Source organism: Alosa sapidissima, chromosome 24 (assembly GCF_018492685.1).
Source record: "Alosa sapidissima isolate fAloSap1 chromosome 24, fAloSap1.pri, whole genome shotgun sequence".
NCBI lineage: Eukaryota > Metazoa > Chordata > Actinopteri > Clupeiformes > Clupeidae > Alosa > Alosa sapidissima.
Window position 1 is genome coordinate 18,969,549 of NC_055980.1, and position 26,134 is coordinate 18,995,682.

Here is a 26,134-nt window from a genome sequence, read left to right on the forward strand (position 1 = left end):
GTCTGGCTTTTGCCAGACCAAGCTCAATCTTTTAAGAAATCGAAAAAGAAATCGCCGGCAGATCAGGCTGAGTTCACCCAGCCTAGTCCATGGTAGGCGCCCGATAGAAATATTGCTTAATTTTTGAGATATCCACGCACTGGCGCCCACCCTGCGACGTGTTCGCCCCCCGGTATCACGGGTGCATTAATAAATCTACATTGTGGCGAGTTGAAACAAATTATTCACTTTGACGACTTTGTGTGTGTGTGTGTAAGTCCCAGGGCTGGAAGTCATTCTAACAGCACATCCACTCTACCTCAGTGTATGTGTCTAGGGCGAGGGCCCCTTTGCAGGGGTTGGGGATTTACGATCGGTTCGATTTGCCACTCCCTCTAGCAGAATCGAGTTCTCTATCCTTGCTTGTGCCTGGTGTGGTCGGTTCCTGAGATAAGACACAAAAATGACCCTGGAGGTTATTTTTACAAGCCCCGAACAATGGTTAGGGTTTTATCTTTATTGAGTACAAATGGTTATATCAAAGTAAAAGTAACTATTAATGCCTATTTGTTCCTTTGCAAGCAAAAGGAGTTTTGTCTCTAGAATTAGAGCTACCCTAGGTAGAGTAAAGCACTTCTTATGCTCCAAATGTAAAGCACTTTGAGCTGCATTCTGTGTATGAAAGGTGCTATACAAATAAATAAATAAATACATATATTATTATTATTTTTTTTTTTGAGCCAGCTAAGTTCTCTCAAAAGAGAGGGAGTGGGAGAGTCTGTGTTCTCAGAGTGTCTGGGAGCTCCTGGCAGCTGATAAGAAAAAGGGGGGGGGGGGGCCTTCCTCTTTATAGCCTTACTGGCGTGCTGTGCATCCTGTTATGAGCATATTTCATCCTGTCATCATAAGAGACCGTATTTCTGTTCAGTATTTCTGTTCTGTTAACCTCTCGTTAACCTCTCACTTACATCATTTTTTTCTCTTAGTATGCCTTAAAGTTTAAGGACACCAATTTTCTTTGTGAATGAATAATCATGTATCGTAAATAAATAAATGTTCTTCATTAAAATACAGGGTGCATAAGTATTTATACCCCTAAGTTGAATTTCTTATAGAGGCAGGCAGATTTTTATTTAATAGAATAATAGGTCAGTTATTACAATAGGTCAGTTACAATAGATCCAGGATACTATGCATCATGATAAAGTTCCCTTGGCCTTTGGAATTAAAATAGCCCCACATCATCACATACCCTTCACCATACCTAGATATTCGCATGGTGTGTATTTCAGTTAGCCTATTAGCTGGTTTGATTTGCATTGAGCTCAATCACTAAATGGGACCAAAAACCTAGCACATGCTTCATTCATTTAGTGATTTATAAACAAACAGAAGCACTTTAAAGTCAATTATGTGACTTACTCATGGGCGGATTATGAACTTTCAGGCCCCTGGGCCCAGATATATTAAGACTTATTGTCGTATATGTGGAAGGGGGGGTTTGGGGGTCCTCCCCCAGAATTTTTTTTATTTGTTTGATGTGATTTCCTGTATTCTGGTGCATTTTGGGGATGGCCAATACTAAATTCAATCAGATTCATAGCCTACATCCTGATTTGTTGATATTGAGGCAATGATTCCATGCAATGGCTTGGGCTTCAGGGCCCCCTGACCCCTTGGGCCCCTGGGCCTGGGCCCGGTAGGCCCGTGCAGTAATCCATCCCTGGACTTACTGGAAGCCAATGCAGGGACTTAAGTATTGGGAGTTATGTGGTCAATTCTTTTAGTTTTTGTGAGAACTCTTTGTGAGAACTAGGCGCAGCATTTTTTATAATCTGAAGCTGTTTGATAGCCTTTTTAGGAAGGCCCGTGAAAAGTCCATTGCAGTAGTCAACCCTACTGGAGATGAATGCATGAATACGTTTTTCTAGATCATGTTTTGACATTAGCCCTTTTAAGTTTGCCAATGTTTTGAGGTGGTAAAAAGCCGATTTAGTTATTACTTTCATGTGGCTGTTTAAATTTAGAATCACGGTAAATTATGACACCAATATTTTTAACAGTACCTTGCTTTAAGCCCTTTAATATCTAGGAGAGTGGCAAGTCTTTCCTTCTATTTACCAAATATAATTAGGTGGTAGTGTTTATTCAGGTTTGGTACTGTATGTATGTCGGTGTCATTAACAAACCACCATTAAAAGTTGTACAATTGTATTGTAGTTTTTATCAAAAATATATTCTGATATATTTATAAATATCAAACTTCATCCTACATTCAACCAGTCATATTCAAGTGGCACAACATATCCCATCAGAAAGACCAGAAACACAGAATTGTATAAGATTGACTGAGGTCATCCACATATAAAAGGTATGAAAACAAAATTTATTCTGACTCTGGTGAGTTACTGTTCTCGATGGACCAGTGGCCATTCAGGAACATCATCAAGTTCACGTTCTCAGGCTCCAGGTGACACCTGCTGTGGTGCACCCTTCTGGAAATTTCTGGGTTGAAGGCCCTCTGTAGAGGTACGGCCGTCGACACGACTGTGAGATACCTCTGTGCGACATGGCTTAGCTTCTTAAGTCCCCTGGGGAGTCTCCAAAAGTCGAGCGGGTTCTGATCTCTGACCATCGTGTTGGTGCTCTTGTACTCCTTCAGTATCGTATCCACTTCGTCTGTCCCAAAACCCAATGGACTGGCGTCTTTACTCGGGCACAGCGCTTTCAGCTCCGCTTGGAGTTTCTGTTCGATCGTCTGCGCCCTGCTGCTAAAGAGCATGATGTTCTTGAAGCGCGGGTCCATCGCAGTGCTCACGGCCATCCAGCGGTTGTCCCCCGCGTGGCCGAAGCGCCTCATGGAGACGTCTGCCAGCGCCTTGGCCACCTGATTGCCATCCTCGGACAGCCGGGCCATCGACTTCTGCAGGTTGTCGACGAGCGGGATGATGTTGGAGAGTGACTCGTACCCGTCGCTCACCATCTCCTTTGCCGTGTCCCTGAGGGGCTGCAGAGCGGCTAGTACAGAATTGATTTTTTCCATATCGCAATCGTTCAGCCAGAGGTCCTCCTTGACGTGCTGCAGGAGCACCAGGTTGATGGCGTCTCGCTGCTCGGACAACCGCTGGAGCATAGTACCCACGTCCAGCCATGTGTCCTCTGCGGCGGCCTGGACGAGCCGCAGTGGGCTGAGATTCAGCTTCTCCTGGTTGGCACGGAGCTGCCGCTGGGCATCGCGGTCCTGCTGGAAGAAGCGCACGATGGCACGACACTTGCGCAGGAGCTGCGGCATGCGCCACGACGGCTCGTCGAGCTGGGCGAGCGCCTCACGGAACACAATGTCCAGAGTGCACACGAAGCAGCGCACGTGCGCCCAGCCTTTGGCCTCGCAACTTTCCGTCATGCTCCCTTTGCTCATCATGTTGGACACGACCACCTTGACCTTCTCGGCGATGCCCCAGTCGCTAGACGTCTTCAGAAGCTGCTCGACCACGCGGCCCGCTTCCCTGTCCGAGTCTAGCGCCACCGTCTCCAGCAGGTAGTTCCGCCGCTTCCAGTAGCGATCGATGAAGTGGCAGCTGACCGTCAAGTAGACGCCCTCCGAGGTGTGCGTCCACATCTCAGCGGTCAGAGCCACCTCGGGGACCGACTGTAGCGTGTTACGCAACTTGACCTTGATCTGCTCATACACGCTCTGGAGCTCTGTGCGCACCCACAGAGCGGAGGACGGCGGGTCAAAGGTCGGGTTCAGGCCCCTGCAGAAGGCTCGAAAGCCCACGTCTTTTACCTTGCTAAAGGGCAGCAGGTCGGTCACCAGCATTTTTAACAGGTGGTGCTTCAGAAGCTCATCTCCTGAAGGGAATACCACTGTTGATAAAAAGGACTAGTTACTGCCATGAATTTTGTGATTTCTCCCCGAGTTTGTCAACAAATGCTGTTCTGTTTTGATAAATGGTTACAGGATTATATGACTTATAATGTGTAAATGTATGTATTATTCATTTGTTTATATTATTGGTTTCATTATCCTATCTGTTAATGTCTGAATGAGTTGTTAAAATTAAGGACTGAATGAATTCCTCCAAACTAAATATTATACATATCATATGCACAGTTTTGAATACATGACTGTAATTGAACATATTTAAGATGAAGGTCCATGATTTTAGACTTGTAAAAGGTCATGAATACTAACCTTGAGAGACTTGTTGAGGTACAGTGATGGCTTGTAACTCAGCCAAGTGTAGTTTTCTGCTCTTGCTGTTAAGTTTCCCACTCCTCCTCCTGCATCGCTTCCTGCCTATTTCAAGCAAACAGATTTAACAGCACCAGTTAATATGTGTATCTATTTTCAGTCTTTTTGTTGGAACAGCAGTTCTTTTTTTGTTGTTTTACATGTTAGAACTACTATTTTAAAGGATCTTTGTTTCCTACATGACATTAACCTTTGGCAAATCCGAATTTGCTCTTTCTGGTAAAGAGGCCATCCCATTTCACTCCCATTTCCAATGTTCCTAAAGCTGAACACTAATCACAACCAGAAGGCACCCTTAACATGATATCAAACCTTTTTAAAAATGTGTGTGTGTGTGTGTGTGTGTGTGTGTGTGGATCTTACTGGATGCCATTGTTGGTTGGTTCCGTTGTCGGTTATACTCGTAGAGTAAAGTCTCCTCAGTCTTCAACGGGGCTGTGAGGAACACAACATGCACACCATTAGCAGCGCAGAGGAATGAGCCCCTCACAGCCACTTTCGGACTGTCTAGTCCTTCCAGTGCTCTCCAGACTGCCAGTGAATTCTCCGGGTTGGTCAGTTATAAAGAACTTTGTTGGTGTTGCATCGTGAAGACACAGCTGTGCGCAGTTTTCACGTGGGTCATCTTTGCCCTTGGACATTTTCAGCCGGTTGGAAATTGGACTAATTTTATTTTTATTTTATTTCACTATTTACTTTCACTCGAAACGAAAGTCAAGACGTCAGAATTAGAAGTGCTGTGGCTTCTCACAAGGTCAGTACGACAGACAAATAGAATATACTGTAGCCGGAGAGTTCAGACCTCTTATTTGCCAAATTAACCTTTTGCGTTCCCTCGCATAGTTCAGTCGCAACACTCTTCCATTCGCCCAAGATAACATGTAGGCATAACTAACAATGAGATATTTCGAAAACGGTGCTTTCCCCTTGCCATTTCAAAAAGATCTTGGGCTTAGGGTGCGTTTTTAGGGGGCTCAGAGAGTGTGACGCTCTGAATAAAAACATGACATCCATGTTATGAGTGGTTAAGTGTGCTTGGAGCAGCAATTTACGAACACACCTTTTACTGTTTCAATGGAAACGAAATAGAGTGATAATGCAGCTGATATAAGGTCGTTTTAAAGTCATGTTTCTTGAAAGGTCAATGCTGCAAAGCCTACAATAAAACAAGATTGTTTTCAAAGAAGTTATAAACGTTTGTTTGTTTTCCCAACATCAGCTGAATGGCTTACAGACATTCCTCAGTCAATTGAACTTAGGCCTACGTTATCATCATTTAATTAATTGTTATGAAACATTCATGGCTAATTGCACCTAGGCTATGCCTTTTGTTAAATTGTTAAAAGACCACGGGAAAGCCTTCTCAAAAGAGCACATTGGACATTAAGGGCAAAGGGACAGGTGAGCACTGTCAGACAGCACCTCTACCTCTACCTCTACCTCTACCTCTACCTCTACCTCTACCTCTACCTCTACCTCTACCTCTACCTCTACCTCTACCCAACACCTTCAAGAAACCCACCTGGATTCGCCATTTGAAGTCTTCAACTTCCCATTGAATCTAATCGATGTCCTTTATGAGTGTTGGAGAATCAGAAACAGGTGTGTTTTCATGTGAGGGGTGGAACCAAATCAACAAGGGAGGGGCAGCATTGACATATGATCTCCCAGTGTGGCACAGGGATATTGATCTCATTGTCAGAATGCGAGAACAATAACAATATCAATGAAACCAATTAGGCTATGGAGTCTAACCACACTCAAATTTTCTTTCAGCAAATCTTGACATCCATTATAAAATATTCCATGTCAAAAGGTGCGTTTTTCTCAGTAGTAAAAATGTTTATCTTTAATGATATTTAATCTTTAATGAATTATAATTCTGAATCACACCAGACTGTTCATTTTTTTACAGTAGGCTAGAGTAACGGAACCTTTGCAGAACAGTAACTGTAGCCGACAGTAGCCTACAAAAACTGAACATTGGGTTCACCATCTCCCAACATAGGCCTTTTAACATTTTATATTTGCTTCAAAGGCATGGGATGTTGAGGGGTTATTTTTAAAACAAAGTAGTAGTCTACAGCTACTGTTGGAATGATGCCAATCTAGTGTCTTTTTTAACATCAATTAGCTTAAGAGGAAAAGTCAAACTTCAGAATTGTGCTAATTACCCAACCAGTTAATTAGCATTAGCTGTAGCAGGGTGAACTGATTGGCATCCCCTTGCCCTCCCCCCTTGTTGCCCTGATTGTTAGCACCAGGACCGGCTGCTGGTGCTCTATAAGTGAGGAGCAGGCCTGTCCTCACATGTGTGAGCTCTGGGCACTGGCTGGCTGCCACCCCAGTTATTTCCCTGTGTCTCCAGCCAGGTTGGGTATTTGTTTGCCACTGCGACAAATTAGTACGATTACGGTAGTAGCAGTGGCCATGCTTTTGGATTCACTCGCCTGTGCACTGGATCCCTGTAGGTCTGTAAAGGACTGCTGGCCACAAATTGCTCTAAGGTCACCGCTGACAGGTTGTTAACATTCTATGTGACTAGAGATGGTAGGTCTCAGTTTTGCTTAGTCATCTAGTTATCTAAACTTAGTCATTTTTTGGTGATCTATTGTAGATCATTTTATTTATTCTCCACTCCTGCAGGCCTGAACATCGGGTGGCGGCCGACATACGAGGCTGTTCTGTTTCTGGTTTCATTTCATGTTGTCTTGCCTCCCTTCACGCTGGTTCTGTGGTTCCGTCGATGAGGCTGGTTTGGGTGGCTCCAGTTTCTCCCTGTTGGGCCCTGCTGTTCCAAAGGTGTGAGCTGTACAACGGAGGCAGAGACCTGTTGCACCATCCAGACTCCTCTGTGTTTATTCTTTGTTATTTTCATTTAGTGTATTGTTTTTATTTTTTTGTTCTGTGCTTGGGCTAATTGGGGAACTTCCTTTAAGGTGTTTAATGTGTGCTGTGCTATGCTGTGCCTATTGACTTGTACTGTTTAATCACCCAGCTTGGTGTGTCTCTTGTGGAGCACTCTGACTTGCCTCTTGGTTGGGGATGTTTCATCCCTCTCAAGTTCCTTGGAAACCAGCCTAAGCCCTGAGTAGACTTTTCTGGTTTGTTTAATAAATCATATTATATTTTTGTAAACCACGTCTCTGCCCTTTCAGTCAACGAACTTGTGTGACCTGTTATTATCATGTGTGGGGTGTCCCTGGGGTCCCTGGCAATTCCTGGGGTGGCGTAGTCTAGGGAAAATATGCCGTAATGCCACATTTCCAAATGAAAACAAAGTCTATATTTTATTTTGTTAGCCTGAAATAGTTTTTCTTATTCATCATCTGGTTTTGTCCAACAATGACAACAGTGGACATCATCAGAAAGTAAGTTTCAGTTCGTTTCCAATTATTCAATATGTGATATTTGTTAATTCTGTGTCTCCTCTACAGTATATTTACAGCACCTGCCAGTCGATGGGACCGCCTGCTTTCTTTGATTCAACAGCACTGCCAAACTTGAGCATTAGCTCAGCTGTCAAGCTCAAGTGGTCACCATGGCATCCATTGTGAGGTCATTTCGGAAAACAAAATCTCCATGATGGAGGGGCCAATGATTGACAGACAGCCAGCGGTAGAATGTACTCAAATGTGTCTTTGCCTGCTTTACATTTTTTTTAGTGCGCAATAGCTGACCTTATAAAAATGTTGGTAAATCAATGTTTGCCATTGTTTATTTCAAAGTGGCAAAGCTTTTGCAGGGGCCAAGTCCTGTTGGAAAGTGAAATCTGCATATAGTTGGTCAGCAGCAGGAAGCATGAAGTGCTCTAAAACTTCCTGGTAGACAGCTGTGTTGACCCTGGACCTCAGAAAACACAGTGGACCAACACCAGCAGATGACATGGCACCCCAAACCATCACTGAATGTGGAAACTTTACACTGGACTTCAAGCAATGTGGATTCTGTGCCTCTCCTCTCTTCCTCCAGACTCTGGGACCTTGATTTCCAAAGGAAATGCAAAATGTACTTTAATCAGAGAACATAACTTTGGACCACTCTGCAGCAGTCCAGGCGAGACGCTTCTGACGCTGTCTCTTGTTCAAGAGTGGCTTGACATAAGGAATGCGACAGCTGAAACCCATGTCTTCCATACGTCTGTGTGTGGTGGTTCTTAAAGCACTGACTCCAGCTGCAGTCCACTCTTTGTGAATCTCCCCCACATTTTTGAATGGGTTTTGTTTCACAATCCTCTCCAGGGTGCGGTTATCCCTATTGCTTGTACACTTTTTTTTCTACCACATCTTTTCCTTTCCTTCGCCTCTTTATTAATGTGCTTGAACACTTCAGCTCTGTGAACAGCCAGCCTCTTTAGCAATGATCTTTTTGTGTCTTGCCCTCCTTGTGCAAGGTGTCAATGGTCGTCTTTTGGACAACTGACAAGTCAGCAGTCTTCCCCATGATTGTGTAGCCTACAGAACTAGACTGAGACCATTTAAAGGCCTTTGCAGGTGTTTTGAGTTAATTAGCTGATTAGAGTGTGGCACCAGGTGTCTTCAATATTGAACCTTTTCACAATATTCTAATTTTCTGAGATACTGAATTTGGGGTTTTCATTGGTTGTCAGTTATAATCATCAAAATTAAAAGAAATAAACACTTGAAACATATCAGTCTGTGTGGAATGAATGTATACATTATACAAGTTTCACTTTTTGAATAGAAATACTGAAATCAATCAACTTTTTAATGATATTCTAATTATATGACCAGCACCTGTAGAACACAACATTTCGGTCTCAGACCTTCATCAGGTGAATGTACCTAATGAAGGTGTGAGACCCGAAACATTGTGTTCTATATTATAACAAATAATTGCATGCAGAATCTACAGTGTGGATGTCCTCTAAACTATTGGCCTTGTTTATTAAAACTTCATGGTTGCCTAAATACATATTTTCACTTTGATTTTGACAATATTTAATGACCAACACACTTGTACTGGTGTACCAGTAGACATTTTATTTCAATTTAGAACTCAGTTTTTTTGTTGTAACACTAGGTGGTAGTATTTATTCAGGTTTGGTATTATGTATGTCTGTGTCACCAATAAACCAACATAAAACATTGTACAAAATGTATTGTACTTATCAAAAATATATTCTGATATATTTATAAATCACACTTTATCCTACATTCAACCGGTCATATTCAAGTGGCACAACGTATCCTATCAGTAAGGCCAGAAACACATAATTGTTTAAGATTGACTGAGGTTATCCACATAAAAGGTATGAAAACAAAATTTAATCTGACTCTGGTGAGTTACTGCTCTCGATGGACCAGTGTCCATTTAGGAACATCATCAAGTTCACATTCTCAGGCTCCAGGTGACACCTGCTGTGGTGCACCCTTTTGGAAATTTCTGGGTTGAAGGCCCTCTGTAGAGGGACGGCCGTCGACACGACTGTAAGATATTTTTGCGCGACGTGGCTTAGCTTCTTAAACCCCCTGGGCAGTCTCCAAAAGTCAAGCGGGTTCTGATCTCTGACCATCGTGTTGGTGCTCTTGTACTCCTTCAGTATCGCGTCCACTTCGTCTGTCCCAAAACCCAATGGACTGGCGTCTTTACTCGGGCACAGCGCTTTCAGCTCCGCTTGGAGTTTCTGTTCGATCGTCTGCGCCCTGCTGCTGAAGAGCATGATGTTCTTGAAGCGCGGGTCCATCGCAGTGCTCAAGGCCATCCAGCGGTTGTCCCCCGCGTGGCCGAAGCGCCTCATGCAGACGTCTGCCAGCGCCTTGGCCACCTGATTGCCATCCTCGGACAGCCGGGCCATCGACTTCTGCAGGTTGTCGACGAGCGGGATGATGTTGGAGAGTGACTCGTACCCGTCGCTCACCATCTCCTTTGCTGTGTCCCTGAGGGGCTGCAGAGCGGCTAGTACAGCATCGATTTTTTCCATATCGCGATCATTCAGCCAGAGGTCCTCCTTGACATGCTGCAAGAGCACCAGGTTGATGGCAGCTCGCTGCTCGGACAACCGCTGGAGCATGGTACCCACGTCCAGCCATGTGTCCTTCGCGGCGGCCTGGACGAGCCGCAATGGGCTGAGATTCAGCTTCTCCTGGTTGGCACGGAGCTGCCGCTGGGCATCGCGCTCCTGCTGGAAGAAGTGCACGATGGCACGACACTTGCGCAGGAGCTGTGGCACGCGCCACGACGGCTCGTCAAGCTTGGCGAGCGCCTCACGGAACACGATGTCCAGATTGCACACAAAGCAGCGGACGTGCGCCCAGCCCTGGGCCTCGCAACTTTCCGTCATGCTGCCTTTGCAAATCATGTTGGACACGACCACCTTGACCTTGTCGGCGATGCCCCAGTCGCTGGACGTCTTCAGAAGCTGCTCGGCTACGCGGGACGCATCCCTTTCCGAGTCTAGCGCCACCGTCTCCAGCAGGCAGTTCCGGCGCTTCCAGTAGCGATCGATGAAGTGGCAGCTGACCGTCAAGTAGACGCCCTCCAAGGTGTGCGTCCACATCTCAGCGGTCAGAGCCACCTCTGGGACCGACTGCAGCATGTTACGCACCTCAGCCTTGATGTGCTCGTACACGCTCTGGAGCTCTGTGCGCACCCACAGGGCGGAGGAAGGCGGGTCAAAGGTCGGGTTGAGGGCCCGGCAGTAGGCTCGAAAGCCCACGTCTTTCACCTTGCTAAAGGGCAGCAGGTCAGTTACCAGCATTTTCAAAAGGTGGTGCTTCAGATGCTCATCTCCTGAAATGAATACCACTGTTGATTAAAAGGACTATTAACTGACATGAACTATATGATGTTATATTATAATATATATAATAACATAATTGATGATCAAATGATTTTAGATTTGTAAAAGGTCATGAATACTAACCTTGAGAGACTTGTTGAGGTACGGTGACGGGTTGTAACTCAGCCAAGTGTAGTTTTCTGCTCTTGCTGTTCAGTTTCCCACTCCTCCTCCTGCATCGCTTCCTGCCTATTTCAAGCAAACAGATTTAACATCACCAGTTAATATGTGTATCTTGTTTTTTGTCTTCTTGTTTGACACATGGAACAGCAGTTCTTTATTTGTAGTTGTTTTTCACTCATTAGAACTACTATTTTAAATTATCTTTGTTTTCTACATGACATTAGCCTGGGAGAACCCAGACGAACCTTTGGCATATTTGAATTTGCTCTGCAGGTCCGTCTAGCAAAGAGGCCATTCACTCCGATTTCCAATGTCCCTAAACCCAGGCACCAATCACAACCATTAAGGCGGGCTTAACATGATGGCATCGAAGCAGCAAAATGCTTGTTTGTTGATGTTTTATTGAGGAATTCTGTTGGGGGGGGGGGGGGGGATGGGGGATTCTTACTGGATGCCATGATACTGGGATAACTGACGATAAGGCTCACTAGTTAACTAGTGAACAAATTTTAGCTTCACTAGTTAACTAGTAAGAGACAGAAATGTCCACTAGTTAACTAGTAAAGGCCAAAATGCATACCAGTCAGCTAGGCTTTTGGGTCTCACTAGTTAACTAGTGACAGCCAAAAATGTGCACATGTTTACTAGTGAAGGCAAAACACCTCACTAGTTAACTAGTTGCAGTAGGTCAATGTCACTAGTTAACTAGTGAACCATAAATGGCAGTAGGACTTCAATTGTTCCACTAGTTAACTAGTGGACAAAAACGGTCAGCTTGTTTGTTTTTAGGTGTAACGAGTTAACTAGTGAACAAAATATGCATGCCACTAGTTAACTAGTAAGGCCTACAACACCCTCACTAATAAACTAGTGGGTATTTTGGCCTTTACATGTTAACAAGTGACCATTTTGGCATCTCACTAGTTAACTAGTGGGGCTGAAATGGCCTTCACTAGTTAACTAGTGGGCATTTTGGGGCACACTAGTAAACTAGTGACACTTTTTGCACCTCACTAGTTAACTAGTCGAATGGAAATTGCCATCACTAGTTCACTAGTGGGTGTTTTGGTGCACACTAGTAAACTAGTGACACTTTTCAGACCTCACTAGTTAACTAGTGGGCATTTGTGTCTTCACTAGTTAACTAGTGAGCAGTTCTGCCTTCACTAGTTTACATGTAAGTGTCACATTGAAGCCACTAGTTTACTAGTTAAAGTTCCTTTGGCCAGCATGTTAACTTGTGTGCCACATGCAAATGTTGTGGGTGGGATTTTGTGAAATTCTGCGCTGTGATTGGTTGTCATGTTCTATTTGGACATAGGGAGCCAATAGAAAGCCTCAATTTTCAGAGTTCTCCGCCTCCTAATTTTAATTCTGCGCCAGCTGACTAGTGTGAATTTAGGCTTCAACTAGTTTACTAGTATACATGTATGACCTCACTAGTTAACTAGTTTGGACAAAGGATGCATCAACTAGTTAACTAGTGAGCCTGCTGCCATCACCTAGCTAGCTAGTAAGCCATTTATGGTTCACTAGTTAACTAGTGACATTGACCTACTCCAACTAGTTAACTAGTGAAGAGTTTTGACTTCACTAGTAAACATGTGCACATTTTTGGCTGTCACTAGTTAACTAGTGAGACCCAAAAGCCTTCAACTAGCTGACTGGTATGCATTTTGGCCTTTACTAGTTAACTAGTGGACATTTCTGGCTCTCACTAGTTAACTAGTGAAGCTAATATGTGTTCACTAGTTACCTAGTGGGCATTTATGCTGTCACTAGTTAAAGGGAAACTTGGCAGGATTTCCCCCTCTGCTGGAGAAATTGCACATTATGCTATTTCAAACTGTGTGAAAAGGTATGAAAAAGCACATGGATTTGTTTACAAGCTAGCGAACTGTTAGCATAAGTTTGGCAGAACTATGTGGATATTACAAGGTAAGAAACACGATTTAAAACGAGTTTCTTGTTTCTCACTTCTCTTTCCGGGACGGTAGTCTCAATGTTGCAAGGTTGGTTTTCCGCCTGGGGACGCTAGGCGCAGCGGGGAAAGTCACCATTTTCACCGGAACAGGTCATTTAACCATCCAAATGATTTCTAAACGGGTTTATTAAGTTGAAATAGTTGCCAAGTTCCCCTTTAACTAGTGTGCACAAACATGACTCACTAGTTAACTAGTTGACAAAAATGGCTTGCATGTTGGCCTGATATCAAGATATCAGAATAAATGCTCAAGCGGCTGGCCAAATTACATAGAAGTTAACAAGTGGGAATTTGACATTCAGTAGTCAGCTAGTAAACATTTTTGTACCTTACTAGTTGATTAGTAAAATATATAAGTCTTTAAACTAGTTAACTAGTGCACATTTCAGTGTCCACTAGTTAACTAGTGAACATGCTGAGCATTACTAGTTAACTAGTAAGATATGAAACATATGAACTAGTTAACTAGAGAGAATTTGGGCCTTACTAGTTAACTAGTGAGCATTTTGGCTGTCACTAGTTAACTAGTTCACATAGAAATGGCTCACTAGTTAACTAGTGGCCAGAAATGGCTTGCATGTACATGACAATTATGCCTGATATCAAGATATCTGAATAAATGCTCAATCGGCTTGCCATACAGCCCAGCCAGTTTCACCTCTGACAAAACAAAAGTCAGACACAACATACAGCACTTCCTCAATTGATACGAGAGACAAATAGAACCTAGTCGGAGAGTTCAGACCTCTGCCAGTAGCCAGATCACTCTTTTGCGTTCCCTCGCAACAGATTTGCATTCATTCGCACACTTTTGCATTCTTAGGCTAGGCCTACTGCAGCCAGGAGTGGACAGAAATTCGCCCAAAATAAAATGTAGGCATAGGTAACAATGAAATGTTTTGAAAACGACGCTTTCCCCTTGCCATTTTAAAAAGATATTGAGAGCTTAATGGTTTCGATGGAAACGAAACCGAGTAATAACCATAGACAGTAAAATAAATGATAACGTTTGACGTCAGGTCGTTTTAACCCTCTAGGCGCCACAGGCGACTATAGTCGACAAGATGCGGCACTGAGTAAAACGGCCGATTTAGTCAAATAGGGTGTCATATTTCGTTCGACTTCCACTCCACTAGATGGCAGACATGTCATACGTCATCCCCGAGTCGAAAAAAGGACACGCTTTAAACAAAACTTTCTAGCTACAGCTCATTGAATCAGTACATGAAATACCGGAGCTAGTGTGCGTGTGAGCCACTTTGTCAGAGCGATATTGTCAACGTCAGCGAGTATTTGCATTAGATTATCGTCTAATGGCATCAAAAAAGTTTACCTGAAATGAAGTGTTGGGTCTTCTATTCGCGGACCCTGATTCTGAAGGGGAATATCTGCCTTCAGAAAATGACGGTGATTTGTTTAGTGAGGCTTCAGATGCGTCCCTGCCTTGCAATGATGCAGCTGGACAAAGTGAGAGTTTACTCCATAGTTTAGGTTACACCAAGCACAAACGTTGAATCGTTTGCCCAATGTCACTGGTGGGAATAATGTTTCACGGGTTCGGAGTGTTCATCGGGAAGTTAGCAGGGTGTTAGTGGTGTGGCGAACGAGGCTGGAGGTAGCCTAATATCCATAGCGCTAGCTTCTGTCTTCTGAACGTGTGCCTCTCCACAATCGCGGCGACAGTAACGTGGTGGAGCCTTTGTCTAATGCCACTGGGTATGTTAGACGAGGTCGAAGTGCTCATAGGACAGTTAGGGGGGAACGTAGTGGCAGTGTGGGGAGTCGCAATGAGAATGACAGTAGGCCTAGTCCGAGCTGCGCAAATTCTCTCCACTCGGCGCGCGCGAGGCAGATCTGGCCATGCTGCTCGCATGGTGGAGGTGGTGACACGCTCTCTCCCTCTCCCACACACACACACACACATTAGGTCATGCATAGTCTATCACAAGATGATGGGAATGCCGGCCCTGTATGGATAGGGATAGGGAGTCATTATCTCTACAGCAAAAGGCCTGCTACATAAAAAAAAAAAGTCAGCCATTTAGTAATGATTTACACTGTTGATTTGCTATCTACTTCCCTGATCATTTAGGACATACAGTACACTATGTGTTCCTTTTTGTGTGTTCATGTCCTTGTGATGTGTGTGTCTTTGTCAGCTAAGAAAAAAAAAAAAAAAAAAACATCAACAAAAAGAAAAAAAATACAAACATTGTCTCTTGTCTTGTCTCGTCATCTCACTCCTGATCTGTGCCTTGCCGTGGCAAATGAGCTTTTGAACTAAACAGGTCTTGTCTACTTGTGTTTGTGTGTCATCTGAATAATATATATGTGGCCCATACATGGAATCAGAGTGCCTACTGTATGTAGTAAATGGAAAATCTCTACAGCAAAAGGCCAGTCTACCGCTACATGCATTTGGTTTGTTTCTGCCATTTATTAGTAATGATTTACACAGTTTGTTCACTACTTACTATTTACCTGAGCATTCAGTATTGTGCAATATAGCATACAGAAGGTGAGGGACATTTTGGGGGGAAAGAAGTGGTGCATTTTATCATTCAAACATGCGACTTTTCATGAAAATTCTATAATCCAAGATGGCCGCCACCATATGACGTCATAATATGCAAATTAGATATAAACATTTAATCTCTACATAAACTTTGGGTCATCCTTAATATTTCTCTAATTTACAGAAAGTCTCTATCTCTTATCACTTTTAAGATATAGCCTTTTGAAATGAAGATGTCAAAATTGATCGTTTCGGAAAAAAACCTCTGGCGCCTAAAGGGTTAAATTCATTTTTGTTGAAAAGCCAATGCTGCAAATATAGCCTACAACAAAACAAGATTGTTTTCAAAGAAAAAAAACGTTACGAGACGAGATAAATAGTATAAACTGTTTGTTTTCCCAACATCAACTGAATGGTCAGGCTAACAGACATTCTTTAGTAGCCTAGGCTATTTAAATTAACTTAACCTGCTTAATTTCTCTTTCAACATAATCGGTCGTCAGTGCGCGTCATGAGTTCACGTCGACATAAACATGCAGCCAGCTATTTTTATTTGTTTCAACATGAATTATTATTTCATAAATTATTATTAAACGTTCACAGCTAACTGCAGTTATTGTTAAATGATTAAAACACCACGGGTAAGCCTAGACATTGAGGGGCAAAGGGACAGATGAGCACCCTCAGCACTCTTGCCTGCCCGTAGGCCTACCTGCCTCTGCATCTGAACATCGACCATTCAGATACCCACCTTGACTTTCCATTTGCACTCTTTGACTTCCCATTGGAGCTAATCGCCTAATAAAGTCCTTTATGAGTGTTGAAGAATCAGAAACAGGTGTGTTTTCGTTTGAGGGGTGGAAACAAATCAACAAAGGAGGAACATTGGACGTGATCTGCAGTGTGACACAGGGATCATAGACCTGAAGTTCGCCTACAAAAAGTACCCAAAGCTGCCATCTTTGCTCATATAAGGAGATCCGGGTGTTAATTGAAGCTAACTGCCTATGGTAAGTTGCATTGCAATTTAGCTCTGGGGTAGCAAAAAATAAAGTGTGGAAAGTGAGGAAAACGTTTGCATGTCCGATTTCTTCTTACCCGCGAGTTTAACAGGTGCGGTAATTCAAAATCCCCATGTTATTTTCCCGTAGGAAATTATCTCAAGATAGCGGATGGTAGCTTTTTTGAACTTTAGGGGTTTCTTACAAGCAAGTAGAATGTCATGTTTTGAGCATAGGCCTATTCCTGTTTAATAACAATCGGCAATCTGTGGTGGCTGATTTCACGGTGACACGCTTGGGCCTACTCATATCTTAAATTCCATAGTGACATCAATGGCCAAAACAGACTCCTCCTCAGATAGCTTGTGGTCTGGTCAAGTCAAGTCAATTCATGTAAAGTGCTTTATATAAAAAATAAGATAAAATATTAATAGACTGAATAAAGATAAGAACAGATGAAAAATCTCAAAAATAACAACAGATGGCCCTTTTAATAATAATAATGAACATAAAAACAAAAATTAAAGAAAATGACAAGGAGTAGTAACATAACAGGGCTCTATTGGAAGCACAGTGGAAACAACCTTCCAATACTTGTGCTTGAGATTTAGAACATTGTGTCTCCAGAATATCCCAGCCTTAGGCAATGTCTTATTATGACCGCCGCGCAGTCAGATATAGGTTTAGTCAGATTTTTTTCTTTTTTTTTTTCATGTTTTCATCACAATATCTGGCTGACATGGTCAAAACTGCACGAAATTGAAGGTGTAGGATCATTATGACACCCTCCGAATGCATGCCAAGATTGTGAACCTTCGTTCATGGGGGGCCTTACAATAAAATAATTTATGTGTACATTTAGTGACCGTACACCAACAAGGATTCCCGGGACACTGAAAGACCGGGGTACACAAAACTTGGTGGGCATGTAACCCCACATGGATAGCATGGAACCATCGTTTTTCGTTTTGATCTGTAGCCTCCCCGCTGTACTGGACCCCCCGAAAGGAGGGTAGGGCAGACACAGTTTTATGTGAATATCGTGAGAACCGTAGGGCCTAGGATGACCAATTTTTTCCGTATGTTTGCCTCCAGGGGTCATGTTAACCCATTCCATGTGCACACATGTGCATAAACAGATACACACGCACACACATACATTCACAGTAATCATACGTATGACACATACTCACACAGTAGACATATGTACGCATGCATGCACATGCACAAACACACATACGCAGGCAAACACACAAGCACGCACACACACACACACACACACACCCACACACATAGACATAAACGTGCACGCACACATGCACACAATTCAAGAATTTCTCAGAATTATGAACAGGCAAGATGGGGGTGGGGTTGTATAAAATGAATTTTACATGTGAAATCTATGAACTAATCATGTTTTGGTACTTGTTGTCTAGCAGATACCAGTGAGAATTGAGTGTGGATAATGCAATTTAGTGAGACAGTTAGAATCATATAGGCCTTTCAGCGTGATTTATTTTTGTGGACAAAATATGCTGGACTGGGCGGCGGTCATATTTTGTACCGCTCTGCGGTACATCTAGTTTATGAAATATTGACCTGTTTAAGACATTTTTATTGGTACATTAAGACAATATTATATGCCCATGTTCTGCTGATTAACATTGAATGAATGGCATTCAATCTTGGGCCTACAGCTGTTTTCTTTTTAGAGTTTTGTTCGGTTTTAGTCATATCTGTCTGTCACACACACAATCTGCAGTAGCATAACTCTGGATTGCTGCCAGTTTGCCATGAATCTCAACTAGATGATGCACTCAGAAATGCAGTGGCAGCCACTATACAGCTTACTCAACATTACAACATTCCTCAGCTTCTTTGTAGGCCCAAAGTTGGATCAGCTCAATGAGTATTACTGAGAGCCTACAATTGTTCATGAACATTCTCATGTTGTTATGAGATCATGTAATAGAATGACCATCAAGGGTTATCATCATCTCTGAAAAGAACACTGAAATGATCAATCCTTTTTATCTGACAATCCTCACCTCGGGATTGACTGGGGGCTCCTTCAGCGAAAAACAAGGTGTCAAACAAGGACGGAATGTGTGGAGGAGGATGTTCTTGTCTGGTTCCTGCACGTGTGTTCTTACGGGGCGGTTGACTTCTCCCTCTCCTCCGATGGTTGCGAGTGTGTGAGGTCAGATCTCTGGACCTCATGTCTCTGTTTGTTCTTCTCGGCCTGGCTACACGGTCTGGCATGGTCTACTCCACTGCTAAAGGGCCCTCTGCCAGCACCTCGATGATCACCTTTTGCGTTTCTCCTTTTTGCCTTTTATATTTCTTTTTTTGGAGATCCTGGAATATTCTTGAGGGTCTTGTGTCTCAGGTTCCTGTTCTTATGATGGTATCGACTCACTTTAATCCATAGTACTGATGTTTTTTCACATGGTTCATGTCAGCCACTTATGATCTTGCTTATTAAAGGAATTTAACAATGAATAATGCCATATGGTGGCAGAGGATGCTGTTGTTTAGAATTCCATTGTGACACAGTGACTTCTATAGCCACTTCCAATCCATTATGACACGTTTTAGCTAAATCTGCCAGATGATGTAATGTTATGTAAATGGGATATGTCTTTTATTCTTCATAAATTTACAAAACACTCCATACACCTGTTTTTTTGTGGAGTGTTGGAGTAAAAATGAATTGAATCCATTTTAAGATGAGTCTGAAACATAACAAAATGTGGAAAACTTGAAACTTAGACACAGCCACCACTTTGCTCCATCAGCATCTCTGCTCTCCCCATCACTCAGAGTCTGGTCTGTTCTAATGAGCAGTGGCCCAGCTTAACCGGTCCGGTTTAGCCTGTACCCAACATGATTCTGTCTCCGTTCATTTGAACGTATTAACATTTTCATCTCACCTGGGAATTCAGTGGGATTTCCATCAGCAGGTGACCAGCTGTCGAAGTACGGCATTGTTTGTTTATGTCTTGGCCAGTTTCCTTGCGTAGCGAATCTGGTGTCTGTTGTCCAGCCACCGATCCCTGTGACGTTGACACAGTTTCCCCTGAAGTCCTCCCTGATGTTATCCTCTTGGTCTGAACTGCATACTCTTGGACCGCTGACGTTGGCATGGATCACACCACTGAGATTGCTGCCAGCGCAGAAGAGTTCAACACCTCCTGAGTTTCTTGCCATTGCTGTGTAGATAGACAAAGCAAGTTGTCAGCTTATCATCTCAAATCAGTCAATCAGTGCAGATCTGAAAAGGTAGATTTGTTTGTTTCTACTACATTTCCAAGGATGGTGAATCCACATAAGATGGGGCTAGAAAAATATAAGTCTATGCATTTATTTTTCAATTCCAATGGAATGTAAATGTTGTCATTTATGTTTTTCAGTTGCAAGTGAAATGAGGACTGACGACGGTCATGTCATTTCCATCTGACCTGAGTCCTTATTTTGTCCATAATCATTTTCTGTATGGAAGTTTCAGATTTGGTTCAGTATATAGTGTTAGCCAGGTTAAGGAAGGTGCCTCTGTCTGTACGGAAGTCTAGGTCCAACACTGTGTTGGATAAGAGGTGCATGTTGGTTGACGGCGCCTCTTTCCCCCTGGGCTTTGGTGACAGGCTATGGCCTCTCGCATTGCCTGAATGGTCTTTCTTGCTCATTGTCTGCTTCTTCAGCAGGGTCTGAGTTGTTAGTCCACTCACTGTCTGCAGCAGCAGCTGCAGCGGTCATAATGGCTAGTCTCGGCTAGTCACGGTTGACGTTGAGTTACAGGCTAACCGTGCCGCTATCAGAGAGCTGACTGCCCAAGTGTCCTCACTGACCAGACACATGACACTCGTCGACAGGTCTGCAGAACGTGTACAGTCTGGCCGCCCTAACACACAGTCTGGCCACCCTAGCACACCTGTTAGTCGTCCACAGTCACTGTCAGCTGACAAAAAAGGTAGATGCCACGACTGCGTAGTGAGCGGAACCATGAGCTATTCCCATTGTTTTGTCTGTGGCCAGGCAGGACACCGAGCTATTGGCTGTTTACAGAGGAAGTCGTCGGGAAACGGGAGGAGGTCGCTGGAGCAGGGCAGCCAGTGACTGTGAACAGCATTCAGCCCACTGTTAAAATCAAGCCACCACCCATATCATGCCAAGCAGATAAAAAAAAATGCATCGCCCAGCTCATAGGGAAACGTTGTACCGTCTCTTGCAACATCAATGGTGTGCCAATTGAAATGCTTTTAGACTCAGGGTCTCAGGTGACGATGGTCAGCAAAACCTGGATAGACAGAGCATCACCCCGTGTCAAAATCCAACCACTTCAGTCCCTCTTTGCCAATCAGCCTTTTGAAATATCAGCAGCAAATGGTACACAAGTTCCCCTTGATGGATGGGCAGAGGTTGACCTGCAGATTTGTAGTGAGCGCCATGGGTCTGTGACAATTGGAGTGCCCCTACTGGTCAGTCAGACTTGTCAATGTCCCCTGTTAGGTAGTAACGTCATAGCTGAGCTCATCAAAGAGCATGACAACGCTGTGAATGTGACTGCTATCCTGACTGACGCTTTAAGTGTCCCCAAGAACTTAGTTGAGGCTTTGGTCTCTGCCCTTCAGATAACTACCACTGACGAGACAGCCTTGTGTACTGTACACACAGGCAAGAAAGGTGTCACTATCCCTGCTGGTAGAGTCTATGAGGTCAGGTGCAGGGTTAGGGGGTTACCAGGGAACCGTACCATGCTGTTCCAGCCTCTTATAGAAAACACCTGCCCTGAGGGTCTGGAACTGTTCCCTGCATTAGTTGACATTCCCTGTGGGCCCTCAAAATGCATTAAAATTCCCATCCAAAATGCAACCCGACATGCCATTTATTTGACCCAAAGAATCACTCTCGGCACTCTTGAGGAAATGGCCGACATGAAACCTGTCCGGAGTCTTGAGCATATGCCGCATGGCGTTGTCCAAACCCTTTCAGCCCAGTTAAGTACAGATCCAGCGACTTACCTGAACAAAGAACAAGGCAGACAGACTATGTCTAAAGCTAAAGACAAGTGGCACCCTCCTGTTGACGTATCACATCTAGCTGAGGATCAACAGAGATTAGTGAAGGAAATGTTGTTTGAGCAATCTGATGTGTTCGCCAAAGACGATGCTGACATTGGTTGTATGCCTGGTCTCCAACTTAGAGTCAACCTTACAGATGAAACACCAGTCCAAAAGTCTTACAATTCCATCCCAAAGCCCTTGTATCAAGAGGTAAAAGACTATGTTCAGAACTTGCTTGACCGTGGTTGGATCAGGAAATCCACCTCATCATACTCTTCTCCTGTGGTCTGTGTGAGGAAAAAGGACATGAGCCTACGTCTCTGTGTTGACTTCCGGGGGCTGAACAGCAAAACCATCCCTGACCGCCACCCACTTCCACGCATCCAAGACCTGCTTGACAATTTAGGAGGCAACTCATGGTTTTCTATACTAGACCAGGGCAGTGCTTACCACCAAGGCTTTGTTGAAGAGAGCTGCCGGCATTTGACAGCTTTTAGCACACCTTGGGGGTTTTATGAGTGGGTACGCCTCCCATTTGGCCTCACCAACGCTCCAGCAGCATTCCAACGCTGCATGGAAGGCGTGCTGGCCGGTCTAAGAGATGAATGCTGCTCTCCTTACCTGGATGATGTGCTCTGTTTTTCCAAGACTTTCCAGGGCCATGTTGAGGACTTAAGACAGGTTTTGTGTCGCTTAAGAGAGCATGGTGTGAAGTGTGAGCTGTTCAAACGCCAAGTGAGATATGTTGGACGCTTGGTCACGAGTGAAGGTGTTCAGGTAGTTCCCAAAGACCTGGAAGCTGTGTTGCAGATGAAGGAGAGGGAGCCAAAGAATGTCGGAGAGGTCCAAGCTCTACTTGGTTTCTTGGGCTACTATCGCTCATACATCTAGGACTTTTCCAGAATAGCCCGGCCACTGTTTAAACTTCAAGAACATCCGGCCCCATCCAACAAGAGTCCTGTTGCAGCCAAGTCCACCCAAAAGGGCAAGCGCAGTGGTCAGTTACCATCCAGGACACCAGTTCAGTGGACACCCGAACACAGTGCTGTTGTGTCCCGCCTTGTGGACATGCTGATCAAACCCCCCATCTTGGCCTACCCTGACTTCGATTTGCCATTCATCCTGCACACTGATGCATCCAATGAAGGTTTGGGGGCTGTGCTATACCAGGAACAGAACAGCAAACTCCGGGTTATTGCTTATGGGTCCAGGTCGCTCACGCCTGCTGAAAAGAATTACCATCTCCATTCCAGTAAGCTTGAGTTTCTCGCCCTGAAGTGGGCCATATGCGATAAGTTCCGTGATTATCTGTATTATGCAACAACGTTCACTGTGTATACAGACAACAATCCCCTCACCTACGTCCTGAGCACGGCCAAGCTAAATGCTGTTGGACATCGCTGGGTTGGTGAATTAGCCGACTTCCACTTCAACATCAAGTACAGGCCAGGCAAGGTGAATGTTGACGCGGATACCCTGTCCAGGTTTCCAGTGAAACTCCAAGACCACCTGAAGGAGTACACTGAGACAATGCCACCCGAGGTTGTATCCGCCATCTGGCAGGGGAATAAAGCTCAGAGGGATGAGGATGTGTCCTGGGCTGCTGCCCTTCAGATCTCCACCTGTGATGACGACCCTCCTCTGGTGAGTACGCCCATGTTCACCCTAGAAGACATCAGAGCTGCCCAGACAGGAGATGAGTCCATTTCTGAGGTGATACAGTTGAAAGGGAGCGGATGGAATCCGCGAGACAAAGACCGGAGTCCAATGCAACCAGGAACACGACGGCTTATGCATGAGTGGAACAGGCTGAAACTGGATAATGGTATTCTGTACAGGCATGCAGGACAAAATCAACAACTGGTCCTTCCCAAAGCACTTAAGTCAACAGTGCTCAAACACCTGCACGATGACATGGGACACGTTGGCGCTGATAAAGTTATCCACCTTGCAAGGAAGCGGTTCTACTGGCCTTTTATGCAGCGCGACATCGAGGACTACGTCATCCGCCGGTGCCCATGCATCAAGCAAAAGCGACCTGCTGTGCATGAGAAAGCACCAATGGGCTCAATCACAACTAGTGCACCGTTTGAGCTGCTCTCTGTTGATTACCTTCACCTTGATCCCAGTAAAGGAGGTTACGAGTATGTCCTTGTGGTAGTAGATCACTTCACCCGTTTTGCTCAGGCCTACCCAACTCGAAACAAGTCTGGCAAAACAGCGGCTGAAAAGATCTTCTATGACTTCATTCCACGCTTCGGGTACCCTCAAAAGCTCCACCATGACCAGGGCAGAGAATTCGAGAACACCCTGTTCCAGAGACTTCAGCAGCTAGCGGGAATTTCTCACTCCCGAACTACTCCTTACCATCCGCAGGGGAACCCTGTTGAACGCCTGAACAGAACACTTCTCCAGATGCTCAGGACGCTTCATGAGGAAAAGAAGGCAGAGTGGAAAGACCATCTCCCCAGCATAGTCCATGCCTACAACTGCACGAAGCATGACTCTACAGGCTACTCACCATTCTTCCTCCTCTTTGGAAGACATCCACAGCTGCCCATTGACCTTATATTCAACCTCGACCCAGATCGGCTGGCACAGACACGGCAAGAGTATGCACAGACCTGGGCTTCCCGGATGCAGGATGCATACCGGATTGCCTCTGAGAACAGCAAGAAGTCGTCTGAAAAAGGGAAAAGGCACTACGACCAAGGTGCCAGAGGAGCCTTGCTGCAACCCGGTGATCGTGTGCTTGTCAAGAACCTGTCTGAGAGAGGTGGTCCAGGCAAACTTCGATCTTACTGGGAACAAAAGATCCACCGTGTCATCGAGAGGCTGGGAGATGGACCGGTATATCGAATTCAAGCTGAAACAGGTGACCAAACCCTCCGGGTGCTCCACCGCAACCTCCTCTTGCCCGTCAGTGACTTGCCAGTCGGCCCTGAGGTACGTGACATTGGTGTGGAGCAGAAGCCCCAAAGACGGAGACGTCATATGCCACCCAGGGAAGCAGCCAAGTCTGATGTCGGCACCTCAGATGATCAGGGAGAGTGCTCCTACAACCTCAGACCCTTGCCTGTGTATGAGAGGAAGGCTGTTAGACACCACCCACCCCAACCCGAGCGACGCAGTGAGCTGAGGGCTGTGGCTCCAGAATATCAACCAGTGAGCCGAGCACCTGAGTCTGAGGATGTATGGTGGCCAGGACCATCTGACCCTTTGGTGACAGCAGAGCCAATGCCTGTACCAAGAAGGGTAGATCTGTCCCCAGCTGTAGAAGGACCGGAACAACACAGTGATGATGCTGTGGAGAGTGGAAGTCCTCAGGATCCTGAGATAAATGTTGTGCCTGTTCCTCAGCCAGTAAGAGAGGTAAATCAGCAACTGAGGAGGTCCACCCGCCCAGTTAAACCCAGAAGCATCTTCATGTATGACCAGTCAGGAGAACCCTCCTACCAGCCTTGTAGAATGGGAACAAATGCCATGTACTGTACCCCTTTGCCCATGCTGGCCTACCCAGTGTTCCATGAGATGTGCTACTATCCTCCCCCAGCTGTATGGATGTATAGTAGAACTGACATTGACCAGGACATGAAAGACACTGACATTGACATAGAACCTTACCTCCATACTACTTACCTGTGACTGACATACTGGCTTACTTCCTGTTCAGACTGATGACTCCTGAAGACCGTACTTACTTGACGTCCTGACCGATAGTCTGTGAGTACCACTGTAGCCAGTAGTCCAGTTTAGTTCTGGATGTCAGGAGACATCTTTTAAAGTAGGGGAGAGTGTAATGGGTAGAGAAAATGGCCTCTTATATTAGTTTAATTAAACAGTTACCCCCTCCTATTTTTTTTGTTTTATTACATTTAAGATAACATTCCCATGTATTTTACTTCATGCCAGTAGATGGCGATGTTACACTGCTTTACCGTAGTGGGTTGCCGTGGAGACGGTAGCTCGAGCACTCAGAAATAAACGTCCAGTGCTTGAGAAAGACATAATTTCTGTATCTCCACTTCTTTTCAACCCACAGGTATATTTTTAAACCTTTCCAATTTCTGTTAATATGTATCAAAAGAGTATTTCACCAGTACGTTTGTCTGTGTAGTGTAAAAAGTCATGTCATGTGTAGAAATGTGATTTAGAATGTTTAGAAGTATTTTCTTTATACTGTAGCTAGCGAGCTAGCAGAAGCTAGATTAAGCTAGCAAGCTACCGTCAGTTCAGCTTCCGTTCTCTCGTCTTTCTGTATGAACTATAAAACAGGTATAGCGTCGAGTGAACGTCAGTATTTTAATGTTTAAGTGTATGTAACATGTATGTTAAGTTTCTCAGTACTTTGTACTTTTGTTTGGTTTAGTTGTGCTCCATTCTAATTTGCTAGTATATCTTGTTAGCCAGAG

At 44.5% G+C, this 26,134-nt stretch overlaps 1 protein-coding gene and 1 long non-coding RNA gene across 9 annotated transcripts in view; one reads left to right on the forward strand and one right to left on the reverse strand.

Moving 5' to 3' along the window:
* Nucleotides 1–1,970: 1,970 nt before the first annotated feature.
* Nucleotides 1,971–26,134, reverse strand: part of LOC121700100 (E3 SUMO-protein ligase ZBED1-like) — a 28,517-nt gene continuing 4,353 nt past the window's right edge. The window contains exons 1-4 of one of the 8 annotated variants that reach the window (XM_042082805.1): nt 18,708–19,376; nt 4,598–4,669; nt 4,175–4,279; nt 1,971–3,831 (exon numbers count right to left, since the gene is read on the reverse strand). In XM_042082805.1, coding sequence (XP_041938739.1) covers nt 2,366–3,831; nt 4,175–4,279; nt 4,598–4,669; nt 18,708–18,921 — 1,857 coding nt within the window. In that variant the 5' untranslated portion in view covers nt 18,922–19,376 and the 3' untranslated portion in view covers nt 1,971–2,365. Of the gene's footprint in view, nt 3,847–4,174; nt 4,280–4,597; nt 4,670–5,756; nt 5,818–9,230; nt 11,003–11,120; nt 11,226–11,607; nt 11,634–18,707; nt 19,377–26,134 lie in introns of those variants that run through there. The other 7 variants (XM_042082810.1, XM_042082811.1, XM_042082808.1 and 4 more) reach the window with 7 other exon arrangements.
* LOC121700113 lies at nt 6,547–7,372 on the forward strand. Its single transcript, XR_006027112.1, has 2 exons — nt 6,547–6,784; nt 6,881–7,372. It is a non-coding gene; the product is annotated as an uncharacterized LOC121700113 (long non-coding RNA).